Source organism: Anthonomus grandis, chromosome 10 (genome assembly GCF_022605725.1).
Source record: "Anthonomus grandis grandis chromosome 10, icAntGran1.3, whole genome shotgun sequence".
NCBI lineage: Eukaryota > Metazoa > Arthropoda > Insecta > Coleoptera > Curculionidae > Anthonomus > Anthonomus grandis.
Genome location: NC_065555.1, coordinates 24,024,366 through 24,051,004, shown reverse-complemented (window position 1 = coordinate 24,051,004; position 26,639 = coordinate 24,024,366). Strand labels below are relative to the sequence as shown.

The 26,639-nt window shown below is 33.2% G+C and overlaps 1 protein-coding gene across 2 annotated transcripts in view; it reads right to left on the bottom strand.

Annotated features, from left to right (window-relative positions):
- Positions 1 to 26,639, bottom strand: part of LOC126741597 (myosin heavy chain 95F) — a 205,661-nt gene that overhangs the window by 63,420 nt on the left and 115,602 nt on the right. For both annotated transcript variants that reach the window (XM_050448084.1, XM_050448085.1), the window contains exons 11-12: positions 23,032 to 23,134; positions 13,338 to 13,529 (exon numbers count right to left, since the gene is read on the bottom strand). In XM_050448084.1, the coding sequence (XP_050304041.1) occupies positions 13,338 to 13,529; positions 23,032 to 23,134 (295 nt within the window). The remainder of the gene's footprint in view (positions 1 to 13,337; positions 13,530 to 23,031; positions 23,135 to 26,639) is intronic.

The following is a 26,639-nucleotide window of genomic DNA, read 5'->3' as shown; positions in this document are numbered from 1 at the left end:
CTTTCGGTAACGTTGAAGATTTCTTTCCGAATTTCAGTAGTCGCAGATTTGACAGATATTCTATAAATACACAAATTAGATTTCTTTTGAAATATATGGTGTAATGAAATTCATAATCTACACAGCCGTAACTAAAATCAAGCTATGTTTTTTTTAAATCAAGGAATAATAATAGTAGATTAGTAGAGATGTCTATCCGTAAATAAGCAAAATAAATTTAAATTTTTTTTGCAATGTAAATAACTATACTACATAGTATAGGTAACAACAGGTGAAAACTACTACGTAACCATATGACTACCGCGGAGTTGTGGGCCTATACATCGGTGGGCCTTGGAGTAAAGGATAGTTATTTCACTGCTTCCTAATAGGTAGGGGGAGGGTTCCTATATAGTCCATTCTGAAGGAGTTACCGGGTATATAGGCGATGAAGGTGGTGGCACGGAGCCCGGCTGCATGGTTCTTTCTTATCAGGGGATTTTTTAACATGAAATTTTTTATAAAAAGCTTTAAGATACATTGCAAATACTAATATGTACATTTACATTACTTAGAACGGCGAGGCGGGTTTATCAATTCCGGATTAGGTTTGGGTATATAAACCCAAACCCTGACCCGGCATTGATTAACCAACCCGCCGGGCCGCGCTGCCGCCGCTGTCCCGAGTAATGTAAATGTACATATTATTGGTTAATATGCAATGTATTTTTGGAGTTTTTAGGTAAAATTCCATGTTAAAAATTCGACATCAGTAGTAATAATTCATTTAAAATCATGGTACATTTACATCGTACATTTTAAAAAAAAAACATGGTGGCATTACATATTCAGTTATACTAATAATACCAAACGTTAGGATATTTTTTGTTGAAGAAATACTTTAATTGTCATTGAAGTTTTACAGTGTACAATTACAATTAAATTTGAAATTTTACGTTTTAGTATGTAACTTTACATTGCGAATATTTACGTAAAAAATGTAAAAATACATTAAAAATGTAATGTTACATATTAATGTATTTTTACCATTACTGATCTTGGCATCAAAATAACCAATGGTTTAGTGTGTAAATTTACATTTTCTTTTTATCAGTGCATATCCAAGTGGCCGATGAAATCCGCAGACGAAACAGTCAGTGTGCAACAGGGATGGAAACGATAAAGTTAATATAAATTGTAAATTCCCATATTTTTACACTCTTTAACCGTGAAATTTACGAATTTGCTTAACTTTTAGTAATATTTTAAAATAAATATAGTATCTACTATAGTCATTCAACGACTTTATTCTTTTTGAAAATTTTAATTTTAAATAATATTATTTACAAATATGATATAGATTTTAAAGTCAAATTTACAAATTAAAATAGATTTTGTCGTCTTTGACGGTTAAGTTTTGTGGTCCATAATCTTCTCTATGTAATTCCTCTCTTTTAGACAATTCATTATTTTTACTGAATTTTTGAAAGTTTACATTTTTCTTTGGCACTTTTGTTAACCTTTTAATTCAGCCCAAACTAACTCAAATGGACTTAGATCTGGATGATATAGTGATAGTCTTAATACGTCATGACCTTTTGTATTAAGAGTTCATCTATTTCATAACATTTATTTCATCATCTGATGAAATCGAGTCTGTCCAGGCAGTATCTGGCCTTTGTGCCCTAAGTAATTTATTTCAGGTCAACCTTCTTCTCAGATGTAACTGTTTCCATGGCTGATTTTGCATTACTTCCAACAGACAATCATCACCCTCCAGTGTACTATTGTGTGGAGTGTGGTCTTAACAGAAATTCAAGTGAACTGACTGGCTCTGATTCCTATAGGGACTTTCATTCGGTCGACTGGGATGCCATTTTGGATTTCCTATCGCAGTTTGACTGGGATTCACTGTTAACGAATTTAGCTTTGAATGATATGTTAAATGTATTTTATGAAATTATATATTTATGTATTTATTGACTGCTTTGTATATTTAAAGAAATATTCCGCTAAAAATTTCCTTATTGGTTTTGATCAGAGTTGAAAGAGTTAATAGTTGCAAAGAAGATTTTTGAACTCACAATTGGATGCCGATTATCGTGCTTTTTCGGTACTACGGTTTAGATGTAAAATAAAAAAAAAACACTGCTATGATGAATATGTGTTTCTTACAGACCAATCGCTTAGGAATAATCTGCGAAATTTGTAAACAATAAAAAAGGCAAAAGTGAAAGATATCTTATATCGAGAGATATTTTACGAAAACGTTAAATGCTCTTCTGGTATTGATATAGTCAATCTGTTCTCTAAGTATTTTTCTGAAATGTATAGCAATGCACCACCTAACAGTAACGATTCAGTATCTGTAAATCAATTTACAAATAATTTGAATGTTTCTAAGTTTAGCATAACAATCTCTGAAATTTATTCTGAGCTGAGTACATTGGATGCTTGCAAGAGTCCTGGCCCCGATGGGTTGCCTCCTATCTTCTTAAAGCATTGCAGCCTTATTACCTTAAGACCTTTGTTTATATTATTTAATTTATCCCTAAGGACAGGTTTTTTCCCTGATTTTTGGAAATCAAGCTTTATGACTCCCATCTTAAAGTCTGGTGACAGCACTCAGGTCAAGAATTATAGACCAATAAGTATCCTTAGCTCTATCCCAAAGCTTTTTAAGAGGATTGTTTATGGTTTTTTGGTGCGTTATCTTGGTGTTGTAATTAATGACAGACAATTTGGTTTTATGTCAGGGCAGTCTACTGAGCTGAATGTTCTCACTTTTACTGACTTTGTTATCCACTCTTTTGAGGAGGGTTGTCATGTACATGCGGTGTATACGGTCTTATCTAACCGTAGCAGATTGTTAAACTGTGCAATTTTGAATCAAATGAAGCACAGACTCCATCTGGTATTCCCCAAGGATCCTTGGGGAACTTGGGGCCGTTGCTTTTTAACATCTTCATCAATGATATTGGAAGTTGTTTCTTGAATAGCTACGATCTGAATTTGCGGATGCCCTTAAGGTTTACCGTAGAGTCTCAAATTTGAATGATTGCCTCAAACTTCAGCTTGACTTAAATAGGCTTGCTGGTTCCTGCACCGCTAATAATATGGTGTTGAATACCAGTAAATGTCATTCCATACTTTTCACTCGAGGTACAGGCCTACTTAATCATGTTTATACTATTAACGCCACTCCTCTAGGAGTGTTATCTAGTATAAAAGGCCTTAGTATAACTTTGGACTCAAAATTTTTTAATTAAATTAGTTAAATTTCTCATTAATTAGTTAAAATTCTCTTCATGTCACAACAACTTTACTAAATGCTGGATTTTATTAAGAGGTGCACCAGAGATTTCCAAGACATTGCTTCTATTAAGCTTCTTTACTGTGCACTAGTTCGTCCTCACCTAGAGTATGGTTCATGTATTTGGTCACCTCATTATAACAATCTTTTAATTTTTAAGATACATTGCCTTCAAAAGGTATGTTCCACTTCCTATTATCTACCACGAGTTTGAGTCTGAACTTAATATCCGTACTCTCCAAACCCATCGTAAACATCGTGACCTGTCAGTCTTCTATTCTGGATCTTGTTGCCCAGATATACTCGGTAAAATTGGTCTATATGTTCCTGATAGGCAGACCCGTCAGACACCCTCATTCTCCACTTTACCACATTGACTCTTTGAGGGTGTTGTTTATGACATTCTGTGAACCAATGAGGATTTTCGGTCGCCCAGTATCGACAATGGGCTTGGAAAATTTAAAAAAAATATATATATATTTTCCTAAAAATAAATACAACATAAGTTTATAAGAACAATGACGTTTATTTCAAGTTGTTAGGGTAAGTATTTGCAAAGTTATAAGGCTGCTAGTCTGGGGTTTTTTATACCTCCCGAGATTCCGTCCCAATTACGCGCTATGTCATAGACGCCGACGCGACGCGACGGTGTATTATAGAGCGCTCGCTAGCCAGCCAGCCACAGCCTAGTGCCCAGGCGTTATTTTGACAGGGCGGTTTTGCTTGTTGACATTTTGACTTTTAACTTTTATTATTGACGTATTTTGCTTGTTGACTAATTACAATGGAGCAGGGATTTATTCGTGGTCAGTCAGACAACTTTGTTGATTAATTGCGCTGAGTTCAAATAAAAAAATAAAATTAAAAAGTTAGTTAACTCACGATGAAAAAAAAGGAAAAAAAAAGTAATTTAGTGGACTGTAAACACTTAATGAAATTAACTAAAAACTTGGAAAACGCTGTTGTGAGATCTTACCTTTTATTATCGGTGGCCGAGATTTGCGAATTATCTACACTTTCACGCTAGCGATTTTTCGATGTTGAGTCGCGACTCTAAACTGTTTGACGATTAGAGCTCGAATGTATCGCGCACTGTTTAAGGCCTCAAAACGAGGAGTTGAAATTCAAGAAAAAAAATAAATTATTTAAACAAATGAAATACTTCCTTAACAAGGTGAGTCAACCAAAGGCATTAAATTTAACTAAAGAAAAATACCGAGTGATAAAAGAACATGAATTAATATGAACTAAATAAACTAAATGAAAATTAATGAAAACTTAACATACCGCCCACCAAAATGCATTGCATTTTTCAGTCCTCCGAAAGTGGCAAAGGACAGAGCTTCACCACAGGTCGCTTTAAAGTCCCATTACTAGTATGAACAGTAACAACTCTCACTATTCCATCTAAACCTGGATGTACCTCAGTTATGCGGCCCATTGACCATTGCGAATTAAAACTAAAGTTCCTGGTGAAAGATTACCACTGGATTTATGCCACTTAGCACGTTGGTGCAACGTATGCAAGTACTCACCAGACCAACGACGCCAAAAATCTTGGTGCATTTTTTGAAGCATTTGCCAACGATCTAATTGACGAACGGGAAGTGAGGTGACATCCAATTCAGGAGGAACACTCAGAGGTTCCAGGGTCAGGAAATGACCCGGGGTTAGAGCAGTCATATCATTGGGATCATTACTAAAGGGTGTAAGAGGTCGCGAGTTAAGAAAGGCTTCAATCTGAACCAATACAGTATTTAGCTCCTCATAGGTCAAACACTGCATACCAATGACTCTGTATAAATGAGTTTTTACAGATTTCACTCCGGCCTCCCACAATCCTCCAAAGTGGGGCGCAGAGGGGGGGTTAAAATGCCATGTTATACCTTCAGATGCGGCGGATTTTAACATAAAATTATTTAACTGCTTGGATGCACCAATAAAGTTGCTACCACAATCGCTGTACAAATGTTGGCAGCGATCTCGGCGAGCTACAAATCGTCTCAAAGCAGCTAAGAAAGCTTCCGTAGATAGACTGGATACCAATTCTAAATGCAAAGCTTTAGTCGCAAAGCAAACAAACAAACATAAATAGGCCTTACTGGTACGACAGCCGCGGTAACGAGACATCATGACATTGAATGGACCAGCATAATCAACGCCGGTATGAAGAAAAGGTTTTACCTGTGATACGCGGGATGCAGGCAAATCACCCATAGGAGGTTGAATTGACTGAGGCCTACATCCAAAGCATCTAACACATTTACCAAGAATACGACGAATAACGACTTTAGATGACAATATCCAAAATTGCTGTGTAATAAGAAACTGAACACTCTGCACACCAGCGTGAAAATACTTTAAATGAAAAAAAGTAACTACAAGCCTTGTAAACTCGTGATTACTGGGTAGGAGAGCGGGATAGTTATTGTTAAAACTTAAAGAATGTTTTAATCTACTACCGACACGTAGTATCCCAGCACTATCTAGGAAAACATTCAATTTTCTAAACGCTTTTGAAGGTATTTTATTTCCTTGAATTAACATTATATCCGAGGAAAAGGTTTGCGACTGAACATGTCTAACCAAAAGCATTAATGCATTGTGGAGTTCTACCAAAGTAAGGTTACCCTCATATTTTTTGCGGGGCAATGAAATATTATGCTTATAGCGAAGAATATAGGCCATAATGCGTTTCAGTTTGTCGAGCGACGAGAACCTTGAAATAAGATTATCCAGAAAACCCTTAGAAGAAAAAATTGAGAGACATGTTTTCTTTTCTTCAGGTAAATCATGTGAAGTTGAAGGAGTGTTTATGAAGGGGATCCAGTTGCGAGTTGAGCTAATTAAAAAACTAGGACCCGCTCAGCAAAGCGAACTATTACATAACTCCATAGGGAGCAAACCTCTAGAACCGAGGTCGGCTGGATTATTCTCAGATGAAACATGATGCCAACAAGATAAAGGTAATCTTTCTTGGATAAAAGAAACGCGGTTGCTAACAAAAGTACTCCACCGATGCGGAGAAGCTTTAATCCAAGAAAGTGCTATTGTAGAATCACTCCAGGCGTATATTTTATTGATAACAAAAGATGTTTTATAAATATCGTAAACATGTGATAGCAAACGAGACAATAGCACGGCCGCACAAAGTTCTAGACGTGGTATAGAAAGTGTCTTTAGTGGTGCAACTTTTGATTTTGCACAACTAAAACGAGTGGTTGCCTGACCGTTAGGTAGTAAACTACAAAAGTAAATAACGGCACAGTAACCCTTTTCGGAGCTATCACAGAAACCATGTAGTTCCAAAGTTTCAACAGGAGAATAAGGAAATAGTAGGCGAGGAATTTTGAGGCTGGAAAGGGTTGAAATATCTCTAACATATTGTTTCCAAAGATTAAGAATATCATTTGGAGGCGTTGCATCCCAATCCAACTTTAAATTCCACAAACGCTGAATTAAAAACTTGACGAGAAACGTTAAAGGTGAAAGAAAGCCCAGTGGGTCAAAAATTTTTGCCAAATTAGATAACAATAGGCGTTTAGTACAACCCCTATCTACAGAGTTAACGAAAAATTGAAACACGTCAGAGGAATGGTTCCAATAAAGACCTAAAACTTTTAGCGGACTTTCTGAATCAAAATTCAGAGAAATGTCCTCATTATACAAATAAGAAGGGGGTAAATCAGCTAGCAAGCGAGAATCATTGCTACACCACTTTCGAAGTTCGAACCCTCCTTTCTGCAGCATCAGTACTAAGTCTTTTTGAAGTTTTCTAGAATCTTCAATTGTTGATTAACTTCCAGTTAGATCATCAACATAGCATGAATTTAAAATAATTTGCGAGGCCTCAGGAAAATTATCCTTTTCCTCTTCAGCCAGAACAAACAATGACTTGATAGCCAAATAAGGCGCGCATGATAGATTGATCTTTAGAAAGGCGCCAAACAATTCTCTGATAATCAGTGTGGGCAGGGTTAACGATAATTTGCCGAAACATTTGACGAATATCCGCTAGGAAAACAAAGCGATGAATTCTAAAACCAAGAAGCAACGCAAAAATGTCAGCTTGCAATTTCGGGCCAGACAGAAGATGATCCTTAAGTGACATACCATCTGATGATTTGGCAGAGGCATTGAATACGACACGAAGCTTAGTAGTGGGACTTGAATCCTTTAAAACACAGTGATGTGGAATATAGAATGACTTTTTTGGGATTACATCTGAAGATACTAATTCCATATGGTTCTGATCTAAATATTCCTTTATAAAAGCAGCATAATCTGCATAAAGCTTCGGATTTTGCTGTAACCTGCGTTCTAACGATAAGAAATTGCGAAGAGCTAATTCTCTACTTCCATAAAAAATAGGCTCATCACCTCGGAAGGGCAAGGAAACCACAAATCGGCCATCCCGATTGCGATACGTAGTTTTACGGAAAATATTTTCGCATTTCTCGTCCTCGGGAGATAAAACTTTGACATGTGGTACTTCTTCAACTTCTCAAAACTTCTGCAAAGTATCATTAACTGATGCCTGATAACAGAGAAGCGATTGTGAAGCGATAGGTGAAGAGTTGGAAACCGTTTTACCCATCAATATAAAACCAAAAACAGTGTTAATTCCCACTGGCTCATTATAGTCACCGGTAAGTCTACCCTCCAGTAAAATATAGGGAAACAATGGAGCACCTATTAATAGATCAATAGAGCTAGGAGTATCATAGAAAGGGTCAGCCAAGGACGCGCTGCGTAAATGAGGCCAGTTTGTGGTAGAAATAGGATGACTAGGTAATAGCCCGCAAATTTTTGGAAGAACTGCAGCTTCCAAATCAAAATTGGGAGTGAATTTATTACAAGGTCGAATCTTGGTAAATACACTTCTTGCACAGTTTTGTACATGAGCTTCTTCAATACCTTGAACGGAGCAAGGCGTCTTATAGGAAGTAAGTCCAAGACGTTTAACACAATTTTGTGAGATAAAGTGAAGTTGCGAGCCAGAATCAAGCAATATTCTAATTTTCTGAAATATTCCTGACCAATCTAACATATCTATAAGAGCCGTAGAAAGCAGCACATTACTAGAATTATAATTGTTAAGGCTACTCGCTACCAGATGCGAAGAATTGGTAGACCTGGAGTCCGCCTGAGAGCTAGATGGTTGGTCATTGTGGATGGAGCTGGTTGATGAGAGTGCGGGTGGTGTAGTACTGCTACTACTACCAGAAAAATAATTTCTCTCAAAATGAAGTAAAGTATGATGTTTTTGTCTACATTTATGACAAACATGCGGCAATTTACATTCTTTGACAGAATGACTACTACTTAGGCAATTTAAACACATTTTCAGCGATTTTACAAGTTGGTATCTATCATTAGGAGTTTTTGTTAAAAAGATAGGACAACGATAAACAGAATGTGCTGTTTTACAAATAGCACAACTGCTAGATTTAGATTGCTCAGTGCCTAGAAGAGCAACCTTGGAATTTGAGAAGCTTAAGTGATTTTTTATCTTTTTCATGAAGGGCTGAGCAAACATTGTCGAGAGCGGCACAACGCTTATGTAGATAGGTTGTAAGCTGTTGAAATGATGGAGTAGTATGTGAATCATATTGCAATTCGAATTCAGTAGCAATAGAAACATGTAAGCGTTTAAGCAACATCTGAACCAAAATGAAATCCCATGAAGCTACAGGAAAGTTAAGATTTCCTAATGCAGCAAGATTATCAGAAAATGTATCCAAAAGTTGTCTTAACTCGGCAGGATTCTCAGTTGTGAGTTTGGGGGTATTTTCGATAGCTGCCCATTGTGTGGCCGCAACTAAACGAGGGTTTTCATATCGCTTAACTAGCATTTCATAAGCGGTTGTGTAATTGACATCTGTCATCGGTAACTTCTGAATCAAGGTCAGAGGCTGACCACGTAAGAAACTCAAAAGATAATTAAATTTTTCTATGTTACGCAAAGTACTGTTATTATGAATCAAAGCATCAAACATATCTTTAAACGTGGCAAACTGTGTAATATTTCCAGAAAAGGATGGAATCTCTAATTTTGGCAGTGTTACATGGGACTGATTACTAGATGATGAAGACGAAGTATTTGTAGTCAATGATTCTCCAAACAGCTCAAAATAAATCGATTTAATATACCAAAAATCTTTTTCAAATGAGCTTCGTACCGCGTCTTGTTCGGTGAATTGATCCTCAACATCTAGAATGCAACTAATGACAACGTTATGCTGCTTGAAAAACTCAGTTCTAATTGATTCCAAAATATCATAACTCAATTTAAAGATTATGTGTTGGGAAGTGTCTTCTTTAGCACTTCTCGATATATTAAGAATATCCGATAGACGATTAAATTCAGTTTGTCTAAGAACTTTGGCTCTTTTCAGTTTATCGGACATCCTACTATATCCGAAAGAAAAACGAAGAAAACAGAAGAAATTAAATGAATTTAGAAGAAAATTTCAAGGCAAGAAACGGAGTCTCAAGACCGACTATAAAAAAACGAGAATGATGTTGCGTATACAGTACAAGCAATAATTAAAAAACTCCAATGAATGAACTTGTGACACCCTGTTAAAACCAATATAAAAATGAAACCTATTGGAAAAAAAAGATGTGCACTGTTTACCTTTAGATATAATCCTGCAAAAGAATTCAACTTGAAAAACGACATGTGTTGATTTAAACGATAATTCATAAATTCTTGTTAAGAAAATGCGATGAAATGTTTGCGATCGATATTTAAACTATCTGCAAACCAACTAAAGATGAAATGAATAATGCAATGTATTTTTGAAATTGAAAAAGAGAAGAAAATTGATCAACTAATTAATTGTACTTTTTAAGCCTATATGATTGAATTAACTGGGCGGTTTATTCTATAAAATTATAAGTTAATTTTCAAAAGGCCAAAGTGTGAATAGCAAAAAATGCGGTTCGAAGTGACCAAAAATAATGTTGATTAATTGCGCTAGTTCAAATAAAAAATAAAATTAAAAAGTTAGTTAACTCACGATGAAAAAAAAGGAAAAAAAAAGTAATTTAGTGGACTGTAAACACTTAATGAAATTAACTAAAAACTTGGAAAACGCTGTTGTGAGACCTTACCTTTTATTATCGGTGGCCGAGATTTGCGAATTATCTACACTTTCACGCTAGCGATTTTTCGATGTTCAGTCGCGACTCTAAACTGTTTGACGATTAGAGCTCGAATGTATCGCGCACTGTTTAAGGCCTCAAAACGAGGAGTTGAAGTTCAAGAAAAAAAATAAATTATTTAAACAAATGAAATACTTTCTTAACAAGGTGAGTCAACCAAAGGCATTAAATTTATTTAAAGGAAAATACCGAGTGATACAAGAACATGAATTAATATGAACTAAATAAACTAAATGAAAATTAATGAAAACTTAACAAACTTACCCATTATATAAACGTAAATATTTTAAAACTATAAATTCTATTCAAAAATAATTAAAAATAAACTTTTACTTTGACACCCTGTTTTTCAAAAACTAAGCATTTTTCTTAGACAAGGAAAATGAGTGGAGCTGTAATCACGCACCTGAAACGAGCTGCTTGCCACCAAATCTGCAAAAATGTCTTCTGGCAATTAAGTATTTTTCCTACGAAATTTAAATCAAAACACTGAACATCCCACTTTGATGTAATATCCAAAAAGTATAGATTTAACCAAAAATTTTACTTAAAAAAAACCAAGAATCTCTTAAAATACACTCAAAAACAACTCAAAAACGTGTCACCATAATGTGAGAAATATTCGGCTCACTTCGTTAACATTGTAAATATAGGCTAATACCGGTCCAACCATTTTCCTTGTCTAAGGCGTTTTTCGACATAGAATATAATATGTACATATGAACTTATTAAAATACAATACAATATTTATAGCAGGTATGTGGAGCAGACATTTTGAAAAACACAAACAACAGCAAAAACATGCATAATAATATTATAACAAAGCAGCGTGCGCGGTCGACATGCTAGCGTCCACTTGGGCGCCTGTACAAGGAAAAAATTAAACATGGCGTATTTATTCGAACTTTGAAAATTAATTGTGAAGTAACTATAAATGCTAGAGAACTGAAATAAAATTGCTAAATTTAAGTTGGAACCTGCTCTTTTTCACTAAAAAATAATCGAATTGTCGTTTCCAAGCTCATTCTGTCTGTTCACATGACCGTTTAGAATAAACGTTGCTTCGTCAGAAAATATTATGCGCTTTAGGGGGAGCACGCCACTGTCTTCCAGGCCGAAGTATTCGCTGTATTAAAATGCGGACAGAAAATCCTAAGCTGCGGACACCGCAATACAGTCGTATCAATATGCTCGGACAGCAGAGCTGCCATTAAGGCTATCACGGCCGCAAAGGTAAGCTCCAAGCTTGTACTAGAGTGCATAAAAGTCCTGAAAAAGCTGGTACAGGTTGGATGCAGGGTCCGGCTCGTCTGGATACCTGGCCATGCAGGTCATGCAGGTAATGAACAAGCGGACTCTCTTGCCAGACTGGGATCCGCGAATGTGCCGATGGGGCCGGAACCCATAGTTGGTATCGCCAAATGCATTGCGGTCGCATCAATGAAGGGTCTGCTGGACAAGTGGACTCACCGAAGATGGACTGAGTCCCCTGGTATGAGACAGGCCAAAGCGCACATAGGTGGGCCCTCTGCCTTTCTCACCAAAAATCCACTACGCCTAAAAAGACGCGAAATTCGGCTAGTGACAGGTCTTTTAACCGGTCACTGGCACTTAAGAAGCCATCTCCATACTATCGGCATTGCGGACAACCCGGAATGCGGATGGTGCTGTGAGGAGGATGAAACCGTTGACCATGTAGTCGGGGAGTGCCCAGCACTCACGCGCGCCAGGTTCAAATACTTGGGTAACACTTTCAGTGTACCGAGCGACTTTAAGTCCTTCAGACCAGAGAGCCTTATAGGTTTCTCTAAGGCCGTTGGACTCTGGTAACCCCCGGTGGGGCATGACGGGTCCATCAGGAGACCTATATGCACAACTGCCTTGGCAGCCCACTGTTTCGTCAATTCAATTCAAATTCAATTCAATTATGCGCTTTACACTCGGTTATAACACTGCGATGTAAACCAACAGGCCTCTACAACCGGAGCTCTTTAAATGAGCTACAGTCTCCGTCAAAGGATTTTGCCACTGCGCATTCAAATTTTATCGGCCACTTGGATGTGGTTGACTAAGATTATTAAAGATTATAAATATCTTCATTTCTCTCTTTATTAATATGTTAAGTAAAGAACTTTTATAATGGATTTCCTTTTGAAGCAAATTTTTAAAAGTTCATAGTTGGCATATGACAATGGTTTATCAATTATTTAAAACTTTTGTATTTTTTCATTACGTGAAACGGAGTAGTTATTGAAAAGTTAGTTTGATGCCCTAAATCTAAGATAACGTACTTGCAAATTAATATTACAGATAAGAGATAATTATTAATGCATTAGAAAAGGAAGTACATACAGTGTATACCTGACTACTAAGTTATGACAAAGACTGTGTTGCTTCTTCCTTTTAATTAATCAAAAAACTTTAAATACCTGCAAGAAGTAAACCTTGAATTGCCTGCCTGGAAGGTTTCAAATATATACGAAACGATTTTAACAATTTAACAAAATTAACAAATTATTGATAATTCAGAGGAAATGAAAATAACTTCAAATGCCTAGAACACAATTAAAACTATCTTCAAATACCTGAAATATTGATCAAAATGTCATCAGGCAATTGAGAGTCTGGAAGGAAATTTGAATTAACTGCAAATGTCAGGAAAAACTTAAAAAGCCTGCAGTGAAATTTAATCTTTTTTTTACTCTAAAAGTCTGAAATAAATAACAAATAATTTTAAATATTTAGAAGGAGTAGAAATTTACTTTTTTTGTTATTATGAAACTGCTTTTTCACGAAAGTTTTTTATTTTTATTTTATAGGATGAAAGATCATATTATAATATAAAATCAAACAATATTATTGTTATAGTACTTACGTTGCTCCGTAATTTCTCCATAAGTTCCGAAAGCTGCGATTTAAACTTGTTTCCAACACTAATAAATGTAAGTTTGCCCTTCTGTGCTACGGAATTGGCGAATAAGGTTTGAACTAGTTTGTTTCTACTTTCTTGTACGATACCCTCTAGCGATGCGTGGAGTGCATCGTTATTTTTATCTATAAATTGTTTCTGAAAAATAAATATTGTTATAAATGTTGTAATTATATACAATATGTTAATTATCTATACAGTTGAGAAAAAAAAGTATGGAAACATTTGAAACATCATTGTTAATGAAGGAAAATTGGTGTTCTGTTTATAATGAACGCGATATTGCAACTGAATATTTTATACAAAAACATATGTGCGCAATAAAGTTAACAAAAAACCTTGAATAGTAAGAGTCTAATAAAATCAATAGGAAATAAATATAAACTATACAGTGTATTTGTAAAGTAGCGGATAAATTCAATAAACATGAAATGGACCGTTTCTGAAAAACATGCCCGAACCCGTCGATTTTAATATTGGATGTAGGGAAAATCTATGTGGAAATTAAATATACAGGGTGACTCAAAAAAATATATGACTTTACCAATATGTTTTTTCTTTAAATGGAAACCACCATTTTTTAATGCAGAATCAGAAAGAAGGCATTTTTTACAAAGGATATGGTACAAATGAATAGTGGTTACATAAGCAATTTTGAACGAAAAATAATGATAAAATGTAAAATTAAAGAAATAACTATCTAAATTAAATGTTCGAATTGAGCACCGTTAACAGCCTGACAATAACCAAGGCGATTTAAAAATTCTTTTTGAACGTTGCCAATGACATTTGGAGTAATATTTCTAATTTCTTGGCGTATTTGTTCTTTTAAATCTTCTAAACTCGCTGGTTTAGTGACATACACTTTACTTTTTAAGTGGGGCATAAAAAGTAATCGAGGGGAGTTGAATCTGGCGATCTGGGTGGCCACTCAATGAATTCTCGTCTACCTATTCAACGATTTGGAAAAACTTCATCTAGATAATTGCGTATATAAAATCCTCATCCATTTTTTCAAAGAGACCACACAAAATATAAACAAGCAAACAAACAAAAAACAATGTCACGGTCTCATAAGCAAATTTTATTGGCTACACGTGTTTCGCCCTGTATAAGCACAGCATCATCAGGCCTAAAAACAATTAAAAGGGGTGTTTAACGATTTGCAAAATAAAATAAAATTATCTTAGGACCTACACATATACTGTAAAATTAACAACAATAATAAACAAAATAGTGAGGTTAGAAACACAATATATAAGCAAATAAAAACAAAAACAAAAAATAAAAAGCTTGTGGTCTTGTTGGATTTTGAACCGTAGACTTCTCGCTTGCTAAGCGAGGTCTTAACTAATGGACCAGACAGACATGTACATTTAAAATGGTTACTTATAACTTAAACAGATAGCATGTGTATACAATTTAAAATTACAGGAAGAAAAATTATCTAGGAAATGTTATTAAAAATTAAATTTGGTTCAAATGTAAAGACGTCATTTACACACACAAGAACAGGACTTTTCTTGGCTCTAGTAATTTTGAGTTTTTCTAACAGGTCCAACTTCTTCCCTTTAGAGCGTTCATGGAATATGTCAGCTCCATCAGGTGGAGTGAAACTGTGGGATGTAGCTAGCAGATGGTTAGCGAACGCTGATTTAGTTTCTGTAACATCCGTGTTTCTGTATTTATTCACAAAGGCCGTATGTTCTTTAATTCTAGTGGGTATTTTTCGGCCTGATTGTCCAATATACACTGCGTTACAGTCGTTACACTTCAAAGCGTACACCCCCGATTTAGAGAAGAAGTCAGATCTATCCAAAACTGTTTTAAAGGCTATAGTTAAATTAAAAGGCTTAAAAAACTTTGCTAAATGGTGTGAGATGCTACCGAAGAATGACATGGACCGATATACTTGTTGAGTTTTTTTATCATGTATTAGGCTATAAGTCAATTTATATTTGTTAACAAATTTAAAATAAAGTTGATTAATGCGCACGAGAGGGAAACCATTATTAAAAGCAATGTGTTTAATGATGTTAAGTTTCAAGTTCCGACCTGAAAGCCTCCTTAGACACAGGGATGTTAAAGAGTCAGTAGAGTAGGGAATTAAACGAGACAAGTTTATAAGACTGTGAAGAATTTGATGAAAACTGAATAGCGTTATCCGTGGTGGTTGGTTTGCGGTAGATTTCAAACTGTAATTTGCTGTTTTGCCTGGTAACGAGTACGTCTAGAAACCGCAGTTTACCATCTACCTCTTATTCTGTGGTAAAGGAAACATTGGGGTGAAGAGATTTAATAAATCCAAGAAACTCTGCCATTTCGACGTCACTACTATTCCACACCACAAAAATATCATCCACGTATCTCCTACATACAGTCAGAAACCTTCCAAATCCACTATTTATGATCTTTTTCTCTTCTTATTCTTACTATTTTAAGTGTACATGTCTGTCTGGTCCATTAGTTAAGGCCTCGCTTAGCAAGTGGAAAGTCTACGGTTCAAAACCCAACAATACCAGAAGCTTTTTATTTTTGTTTTTATTTGCTTATATATTGTCTTTCTAACCTCACTATTTTGTTTATTATTGTTGGTAGTTTTACAGTGTATGTGTAGGTCCTAAGGTAATTTTATTTTATTTTGCAAATGGTTGTATATTAAACACCTCTTTTAATTGTTTTTAGGCCTGATGAAGCCCTGCTTATACAGGGCGAAACACGTGTAGCCAATAACATTTGCTTATGAGACCATGACATTGTTTTTTGTTTGTTTGTTATTGCAAACGGATTAAGCATAGTGTGGCGGGGCTCCATCTTGCTGAAAAAAAAGATCACGTTGGTGCATGTCGGGTTCTTCCAAATCCTGATACAAAGTTATCAAAGCGGGGATAAGATCATTTTGAAGAAAGTCCAAATACTTCTCACCAGTGAACTCTCACTGGTCATCAAAAAAGTAAGGTCCTAAAACTCTTCCTTCCACTATACCGCACCACACATTGACTTTTTGAAGGTGTTGTGTATGACATTCTGTGAACCAATGAGGGTTTTTGGTCGCCCAGTATCGACAATTCTGTCTGTTCACATAGCACGAAACTTTGCTCCAACTTTGCTTACCCTGCTTTGGCTAATAGATAGCGACATATTTCCGACTAGCGACATATCTCCGAAACTAATCAGGCAAAAGATTTCGATTCTTTCACTTTCCGTTAATTTTCTCATATTTCATACAATAATAGTAAGTAATAAAGTGTAGTTACTAATAAAACGCATGATGACACTGCTTTCGCCTCTCAAAAAGAATAAACACCACTTGCAAATATAAAAATACTTTAAATAGTTGCACCAAAATACATTCACTTTTTGACACTGACAACAACAACTAAAAAACCAAAATACCAACATTTAATTTAGATAAGCCAGACGGTACTACTTTAACAGTTCCTAGAACGCGAATAAAGTTATCAAATGATTCTTTTCCAACAATATTTTTTAATTCAAAGAAAAGATGCAGTAAAACGGAAGAAAAAAATTATAAAAAGCGAAACTGCCAAAGCAGAAAAAGAAATGGCAGGAGACTTAGTCATTAACTTCGAAATGTTTAAAAATGTAAAAAAAATTAGTTTAAAGTTGTAAATGGAGCAAATGTAACGCTTTATTAGATGTTAGCTTAAAAAGCAATATTGACTATTCTGATACTGCGGAAACACTTGTGAACCAAGCGTGCTTGCTCTTAGAAAAATCTCCATTAATTATTTCTAGTGTTGATAACTCAGAGACTGTTACTAACAAAATATCATTCCTAAAGGATCAGCTTTTTTTAATATTCTCAACACAAAAGCACTATACTCCTGATACCTTGATGTGGACATGTTTAATGTATTTTTCATTTCCTGGAGCGCATTAAAAAATACGCAGCAGCAATTTTTTAACTTTACCCTATCATAAATATTTAAATAGTTAAAAAATAAAACTGGGCACTAATAATGGAGGAATTGACGAGAGTTACACAAAATATCTTACTGAAAAATTAAAATATATGAAAAATTTGTTAATGTCATGAAAAATGTTTGATTTATTATGCAGTGGAAAAATGGATGTAATGATTGACAACTCTTATAACAGTAACTACAATTTTTTTTTGCTTTTTAATATGGTTCATATTTTCAAATCTATAAGAAATAATTGGATAAACCTAATTGTACCATCTACTTTTTAAACATAATTTCTAGATGGTGGAAAACTGTAAACGTAAAGTCTAAGTTCAAGGGTCATAATTTACGAGATCCTTATCAAAACCCCGTTTATAGTGACACTGATCGGCAAATAATATTCCTTAATTTTTTTTTAAAAGTACAAGGTGTTATAAATAAAAAGGATAGGAATAAGCGACATGGTAAACTCTCTGAGGAAACACAGTTCTCGTTAACACATACCTCAAAAACCTTAATTGCTCTTTCAAAATATTGTATTAATGAGTTAAACTTTGAATATATTTTGTTTGGGAAAATACAGACTGACGATTTAGAAGCTCGTTTTGGACAATATACACAAATTAGCGAAGCTCAATACTATGTCTCTTTAACCCAAATATTAGAGTCTGAAATTAAATTAAAATTTTTAAATTCAAAAAAGTAGTCCATTTTTCTCAAACAGACCTCTTAATAATAAAAATTCAGAGATTGGAGGGACACAAAGTCAATAGTCTCAAATTATGTTTATTTTTTAAAAAACGATTACACGTGTTTCGCCCTAAGACATCATCAAATCTAAAAGAAAATAGAAAGCAACCCTAGTATAAAAACAACAATGCATAGACACAAATTACAATGTTGAGATATGACTTACCGGTAAAGCTATTCGTTTAACACCACAAACATTTAAGTTAAAACAAAAAATAAATACATAAAAAATAATGCTGACGTTCAAATTAAATCCGGTTTCGAAACTAAATAAAATAAAAGTAAACAAAACAAGCAGAATGAGGTTAAGTTAAACGGGAGAACGGAAATAAAGCAAAAAATAAAATAAAAAAAAAAAGTGAAATATGACTTGGTCGAGAAATGAACCAGCGACCATCGGGTTCGTAGGCAAGCGCTAAACTTACGTGCTATCCAGGTCGTGATAAATATTGTTAAAAATAAAATGCGGTTCAAAGGTAAAAACATCATTCACACAAGACAGTACAGGACTTCTTTTTGCCCTTGTGATCTCCATCTTCTCTAATAAGTCAAGATTCTTTCCCTTGGGGCACTCATGAAGAATTTTTACATTTTCCGGGATGGAAGGAAAGTGTTTTGAGAACAATAAATGACTTGCAAAACCCGATTTAGTCTCGGTGATTTCGGTATCTTTGTGTTTATTATATTCTCTTAAGTGTTCCCGCACTCTCGTTATTATTTTTCTTCCAGACTGACAAATGTAAATAGCTTTACCAGTCATATCTCAACATTGTAATTTGTGTCTATGCATTGTTGTTTTTATACTAGAGTTGCTTTCTATTTTTTTTTAGATCTGATGATGCCTTAGGTCAAAACACGTGTAATCGTTTTTTAAAAAATAAATATAATTTGAGAGCATTAACTGTGCCCCTACAATCTCTGAATTTTTAAAATTCTTAAGTACAAACGGAAAATTCGTTTTGAAGGAGTTTTTAAATACAACCGATACTTTAACACTCAAATCATCAGTGATTAACAGTACCACTACTAATACTATTATTAATACATTTGATGATTCTTTGTTGTATAACGAACTAAGCATATCTGACAATGATTTAATGGTTTTAGTATATTTAATTGGTTTTATTATACAATAAATAAAACAGAAATGCTTAAAATGCTATGATTTCATGAAATTAAAAAAATCAATCGAGTTCGAAATCGAAATGAGTTTTTTTTTAATCAAATTAAATCCATTTTTAATTATATGGATGGTTGATAGGGGTAGATTCAAGTATGCTAAAGACTATTTTAATAATATAATTATAACCACGTACACTTACTATTATTTCTGAAAGATACGAAAAAAACATTTTTAAATTTCACTGAATTTTCCCACAAAATCATTTTTAAAACTTGCGTTAAAAAAACCGGAGGTAGCAAACTTTGAAATGGATAAATACAAATGTGGCTGTGGTAACAACTTATCAACACTTAATGAAAAATGTATTAACACCTTTTCAAACATCCTTTTAAATAATTATAGCAAGGCCAAAAATAATATTATCGAGGATTTATTTAAAAAAAAAAAGTTGGAAAAGTTTTCTGGAAAATCCGAAGTTGGAAAAAAAAGAGAATTCGAAAATGTACTGAAGAGGCCAATGATTCTTAATTTGTTATTTTTTAATTTGTTTATGTTTTTTGTTTTATGACTAATTTACCCACCTTTTCACAATTTAAACTTTTATTTGATTTAGTTTTTGTAGGTAATTATTTTTGTTTAGATATTAATTAAATATATTTATAAATAATTTTTTGTTACCTATATATTTTTGTTTTTGTACAAACACTTTTAATAGGTTTGTGTATTATATTTTCACATGTTAAAACAAGATTATTATTTCACGTGTCTAATAATTATCTTGTTTTAACAAAATTTTAGGCAATAGTCAGATGTTCATTTTCTTGAAATAATTAGCAGTTAAAAATTTTAAAAATTATTTTTTACTTACTCTAAGGCTTAAAAATAAAAAGAAACTTTTTAAATTTATGGCTAAAAATATTTCATGTCCAATAATTTTTACTTCAACTTACTACGAGTAATTGTTTCCGAGATATTTAAATTTAAATATATTTTCGACGCCGCTCTGTGTATGTTAATTAAACGGGGCAAAGCTGCAATACACGGCCACTAACGTGACGTCACGCCAACCAGTCTCCGGCCCGATAGACTGTCGATGGTCCCGTATTAATCTTACTGCACAACATTTTTTAAAATTTAATATAAGATGAAAAAAAAGTTAAAAGAAACTTAATTTTTGTAAAATGCTCATTTATTAAATAGGATGCTCAAAATGCATTTAGTTTTGAGCTAAACAAAATACAAACAATTTCCAAACTCATTTTGCAATACTGTTCTTGGAAAAGCTGCACATTTTGTTATAATTCGTCGCCAAAGACCATCAAGGAAGGAAATCTGGTTGTATTTTAAACAAAACAACAGTTTTTAAGTGGACCCAGAGAAAAAATCGAGGGATGTTAGATTTGTTGATCTTGGCGGCCATTTTATGCAACCTCTTATTCTACTCCACTGATCTAGAAATGGATCGTTTAAATAGTCTCACAGAAAGAACATAGTGAGGTAGCGCTCCATTTTGTTGAAAATTTAAGATCTTTATTTAGGTTCCTATTTCTATTAGTATCTAACTGATTTTTTAACTATAATAGGGTTAATAGTGTCGAAGATTTCCGAGTATGTTTCGCCATTAAAGTTTCCATTAATAAATAATGGCCCAATAGTAGTATCATCTAATATTCCCCGCCCATACATTTATTTTGCTGGGTACCGTGTCTCCTTTCTTGAAAAATGTTTTCTCATTTTCTCATTCTCATTTTCGTCACACCAGTGGCTACAGTTATATTTATTAACAAAACTATTTAAAAAAATTCATTTGCGGGTAAAACAGATATTTTTAAGCAACTCAGGAGTAACTTTTCCTCTCAACTTTTCCGTCAATTCCCCCCCAAATTTTGGATTCTTCGATCCGGGTCGTCTTCTCATAGTTCCTAAAGTATTTGCATTTTGTACGTATGACAATCATTTAAGTATGTCATGAACAGATTCGTGAGAAATTCTACGGTTAACCGAGAAATCTGTTGCCTTGGCGTAAAAATATTGTCGGATTCATAGCAAAATCTCGTAATATTTTTACTTGTACCGCTTGACACACCAGTGCTAAAGACCCAGCGATTCTCAGACCCATAAATAAAAAATATTTCAATTCTTTCAGAATACACCATGTTTGAAATGGATTCATACAAAAAATAAAACTTTAAACTCCGTTTGAAATTTTGTTCAATTAACCGTTTATAATATCTATGTAATACAATTCAACAAACTGAAATAGGTAATATTTATTTAAGACAACTAAAACCTGACCCACTATACTCAAAGTACTTGGAGCAAAAAATAGTCTTTGGACCTAAAAAGGAATGTATTTTAAGTATCTAACATCTTTAGTTTCGTTTATTTTATATACCGCCTTTAATTTAAATTGTACTTTTTTCGACCCTGTATTAAATTAAAACCAAAATTGCCCAAAAGAAGTGGTCCCGTTTAATTCAGGGGTTGGGGTGCATAGAGCCGAAGGCGTTGCTCGCCCCATTACCTAAATATGCTAGTTCTATTTCCCCATACTTATAAAACATTTGTACCACATCTATAATAGTTTTTATCTAGCATCTATTATAGTTTTTTTTTGCTTTATAGAAAGATATTTCACAATATCTCTGTAACATTATTTAATACTTTCACAATAGGCCAAATATTGTTTAAAAGTAATAAATTCAATGGATAGGAAATGCCAAATAGTCATTAAAACCAAATCGTGGGTTTATTTTAAAAACTATATACAACAAGCCAAAACTTTACCCCACAGAATATCTATTTACTAAACAAAGCAGCAAGATAAGAACTTTATATATAACATCAATTTGTTCACACATTCACAACCATGATATTGATAAAAACCAAATACATCACAATCATAATATAAGAAGAAGATCTAGAGGTAACTTAATCACAGCAAAATATTTCAGAAGTAATTACCTAAAATTTTTAGTTTATCTTGCGCCAAGGGACTTAAATGGAATAAAAAAACAAAAACAAAATTAGCAAAGAATGTACAAAGTATGTGCACAACAAATATAATATTTTCTCCTCATTTTTCTAGGAATTTAAGTAGGTATTATAATATAGTCCTTTTTTTTATAGATTGTTAAGTGTTATAGATAGATTAGGTATTCTAGTATTTAAGGTTATTAAATTTATTTGTTTCTGTAAAAAAAACAATCACAAGGGATAACTAACGTACACAGGTGTATATTTCGGACGTAGGCATTACAACAAGTTGAATTAGTAATAGTGATTAGGCAAAAAATTTGCAGTTTCTAGTAAATTAGTTAAAAAATCAATAAATGTGGTAAGGTGTCAGGGTTTACTGATCCCTCCAAAAAAATAAATAAATAAATATATTTATAAAATTGCTGATTCAACTTTAGCTTTCTTCGTTTATGCTTTAGAAATATATCCATACTTCTAAACTTTTTTTTTTTGAATAAAAACTTTCAAAAATTTTCATTCAATTTGAAACCCTTCATTATATTTTATTCATTGTGTTGTGCATGGTATGCATACCAAATACCAATAATATGTATACCAAAAACATGTTAATGTCTTGTTTCCTCTTGATTTGCCGAGGTTTATCATTGCCTATTTTATTTAAAAGTTTCATACATAAAATGATATTTTATTACAATATTAAATGTCTATAAAATATTTCCATATTTTGTTCGAAATGCTCTCTAAAACAACAGATTATGTAGTAAAGAAAAAATAGGTAGAAAATAAAACATATAGGTTATTGTTAAATACATTGCCCTAGTTTCAATTCAAAAAATATTTAGCAATAAAACTAACTTACGGTTTGATAACAAACTGCTCCGGCAAAATGTCGTATTAAGAAGCCTTCATCATCTCGAATGCTTCTATGCGCCTTTAATTTTGAAGATCTGGGAAGACCTAACCTAGTAGAATAACAAAAATATAAACATATAAATCGAATATAATCTAGTGAATCGTTGTTCACAACTATTTATTTTATAACAAACTTGCCGAATATATTTTTTGTAGGGTAAATACAAATACAGAGTGGCTTAATTTCAAGACTTAATAAGGACCGCAGGAACAGTTACAGGTTAGGTAAAATTATGATAATTTCGTAAAAGTAAAAGTAAAATGCCATTTTGGAATTTTAAGTAGTACTTTTTTCTTGGCCGTTTTAAATTATATATTCAATGAAATGATTTATCAATTTAGGCAATTTTTCATCCTTTACGCGGTGACAATCAATTGATAATACACAGCTTAACAGAAAAACTATTAATAATCAACCTTAATTATTAATACTTAACGTTGAAGTTACAGGAAGTCAAGTTACAAAAATATGTTTAATATGTTTACATGTATTTTGAGTATTTTGTGAAAATTTGACTTATGGCAAATGTATCTAGGAAAATAATACACTTCAGGCTAATTTTGTTGTTGAAAAATAACTAAAAAAATTGTTTTTTTTTTTTACCGCCAGTATGCTTTGTGCCCTTGGCTTCACCGTTCATAAATATCAAGAGTTATAAAGCTTCGGATTCGAATGATTTGAGTATACCAGAAATTCAGTGGATCATATACCTGAAACTAAAAGCAAATAGAATCAGAAGTATAAGATAGTCGACGATGATGAGGTTCCACTAGCAAGATAAAGAAGATACAATAGCTAAGAATTGATTTCGTTGGTGATAAAACTGGTAGGTAATCACCAATCCATCCAAACTTGCGAAGCCTTTTATTTACAGAAGATACAAACAAATTAAAGAGCCAGAAAGAGACATCTGTTCATGATCTATTATATGTAATTAAATTGAAAGCCCTCATTGTAATAATCCGCCATTTTCAAAGAAAACTGCATACACTACACATACTGGCACGAACAGAAAATTATTGATTAATAAGCAAAAACAGTTTTGAAGCACTTCTCAATTGTCTTCGGTTTAATGATGCAAGAACTTGAATTGCCGATCTTCCAATTATCATGCTTTTGATAGCTTTTAAAAGGTTTTAAAGTACGGAGCCTTGGTTCTACAGTACAAATATCTATATACGAGCCTTTTAGCGATATTTATTTGACAAACAAAACCCCAGAATTGAAAATTGGTGGAGGCGACTATAAAATGCCATTATTTTTTAATCTATTTTAAATTTAAAAATGTGAATATTCTAACATTAACGAAAATTGATTCTAGAAGAAATTCCAGACAAATTAGGAATGATATTTCAGAGCAATTTGGTTTGTTAATGGAGTCCTTTATAAAAGAGGTACTAATAAAAACGCACTTCAAAAAAAAAATAGAAAAATCCAAATGAAGTTAGCTAAAAAGCCTCTTTCTTAGTGTGAACTAACGAAAGACCGATCATTAAAGCTCATGGTAAAATGAATCAATTTCAATACAAAAGGATATTAGAAAATCTAATGCTACATTTGCATATGACCATGATCAGGGCATGTGTTCAGGATAATAGTATTTTGTTGGTTTGCTAAAAAAACATGTACTGGACGTAGATTCCATGTATAGTCGCTTTCTATCTGTCGAATTCTTGGGTTGATTTCCATATGTAGAGTCAAGACGTAATCGAAAAACTATTCCATGCATCCCTTAATTCGATTTCTTAAAAACGAAAATTACCCTACTTATACGGGCACTTTTCTTAACTCATCGATAGCTGAGGGTTGTAGTTTGGCAAGTTACTCTTTTTCCATTCCATTAATGATAAATCTAATAATATTTAATAGGTTATTTTTTATGAGTTTTCATTTAGAAAAGCTTCTTTCAGACGCTGCGGTTTTAACGGGAATTGTTAAAAATAATTAAATTAATTCTATCTATGAAACCATCCAGATACCCACAAATCTGCTATAAAAGGCAGCTGGAACTTGAAAACCTTGACCCTTCGTATAATTGGATTCAGCAAGTAAAGAATTTATTCTTTTCAAAAATTTAAACAGGTTTGTGTTCAAAAAGACCTTGAATTTGCATCTGTTTCAGCATTTCCTCTCTCGTATAGCTGTTTTTCAAACGTCCGGACTGCGAGTTACCGTTTTTTTAAGGTTACTTTTGATGGATTTTCTTAATCTATATATCTGGACGATATGTGCACTATCTGTAACGCAAATGCAAAGCAGACCTTTCAGGATATATTTTTTGCCGCGCCCCTCTTCGTCAGGGTCTAATTTCTTCTGACGAGGTTGTATTTAGTATGCACAACTTTATATGCTTTTTAAATAATATAATACCTCAAAAAGTTAAACCTGTTGTATATTACTTTTTAAATATTCTCCGACTTAGAAGCTTCATAATTAATGAGTAATTTTGTTCTTTCTTTTTGATTATTGGGGCTAGTGCGTAAGTTGTATTATTTTTCTCCTAACTAAAGGTTCTATAATCATTAATTAGTATTTTATTTTTCTTATGATACACACAATATGGTTTTGGTTTATGTAATTATCTAATGTTGTATAATTAGGTTAGTGTGTAGTGTATATAGGTTATAACTATAGCCAATTTTTTACGTTACTGTTTTTAGTTTTTTATATTAAATAATTCTGCCTCACTACCTATTTTATAACTGTAATTTTTGTAAACGGAGCTTTATGATTCAGCAGATTTTTTTATTTTGTTTTTGTTTAAAGATATTTTGCCTTGTAAAGCCTGTACTCTATTGCTATAAGTATACAGTGTGTCTACTATAAAAACCGCCAAACTTTAAGAGGTGATTATACAAGTCATTTGCAACAAAAAAGTCGTATAACATTTTTTCTAAAAGTTGTTAATTGTTCTGGTATTAAACATTTTTTAATTTTATCAAATTTCTTTGTTTTTTTTTTCATATAAACAAGAATATCTCCGTTATTCTTACCACCACATAAAATTTAGATACACCATCTGAAAGAGAATTAAATTTGCTATAAGATCGGTATATTTAAGTTTTTGACTAATTTTTTATACCGGGTGTTATCAGAAGTTAAATGTAACATTTGGGAAATGTGCAAAATTAGTGGTATCTTCTTCGTTGTCGTTTTTCTAAAATTTGGTAAATAGGGACATGTTTTTTTTCAGGAAAAACTACTGCATTTAACATACTTTCCAATGATATACTTCCTTTGTGATAGCCTTTTGTGTTCACAGCAATATCATCGGCAAAAGAAAGAAAACAACAAAAATTGAAAATTTTATTTTTCTTGATCTTTTAAGCACCAATGCGGTAAGTACCTGTAGATCTATCTTCTCTAACACAACAACTCCACAAATTTCCATTAGAGAAGCCGTAAACAAACAACATATCGCGATATTAATTCTTTAAGAAAAAAGGCAAATTTCCTTCTTTTGTAAATGGCAATGAATCCGCAAAAGAAGGAAATTCACAAACCATGTATTACTTGATTTTAAAACAAAAGCATAGATATTTACAATTTGACAA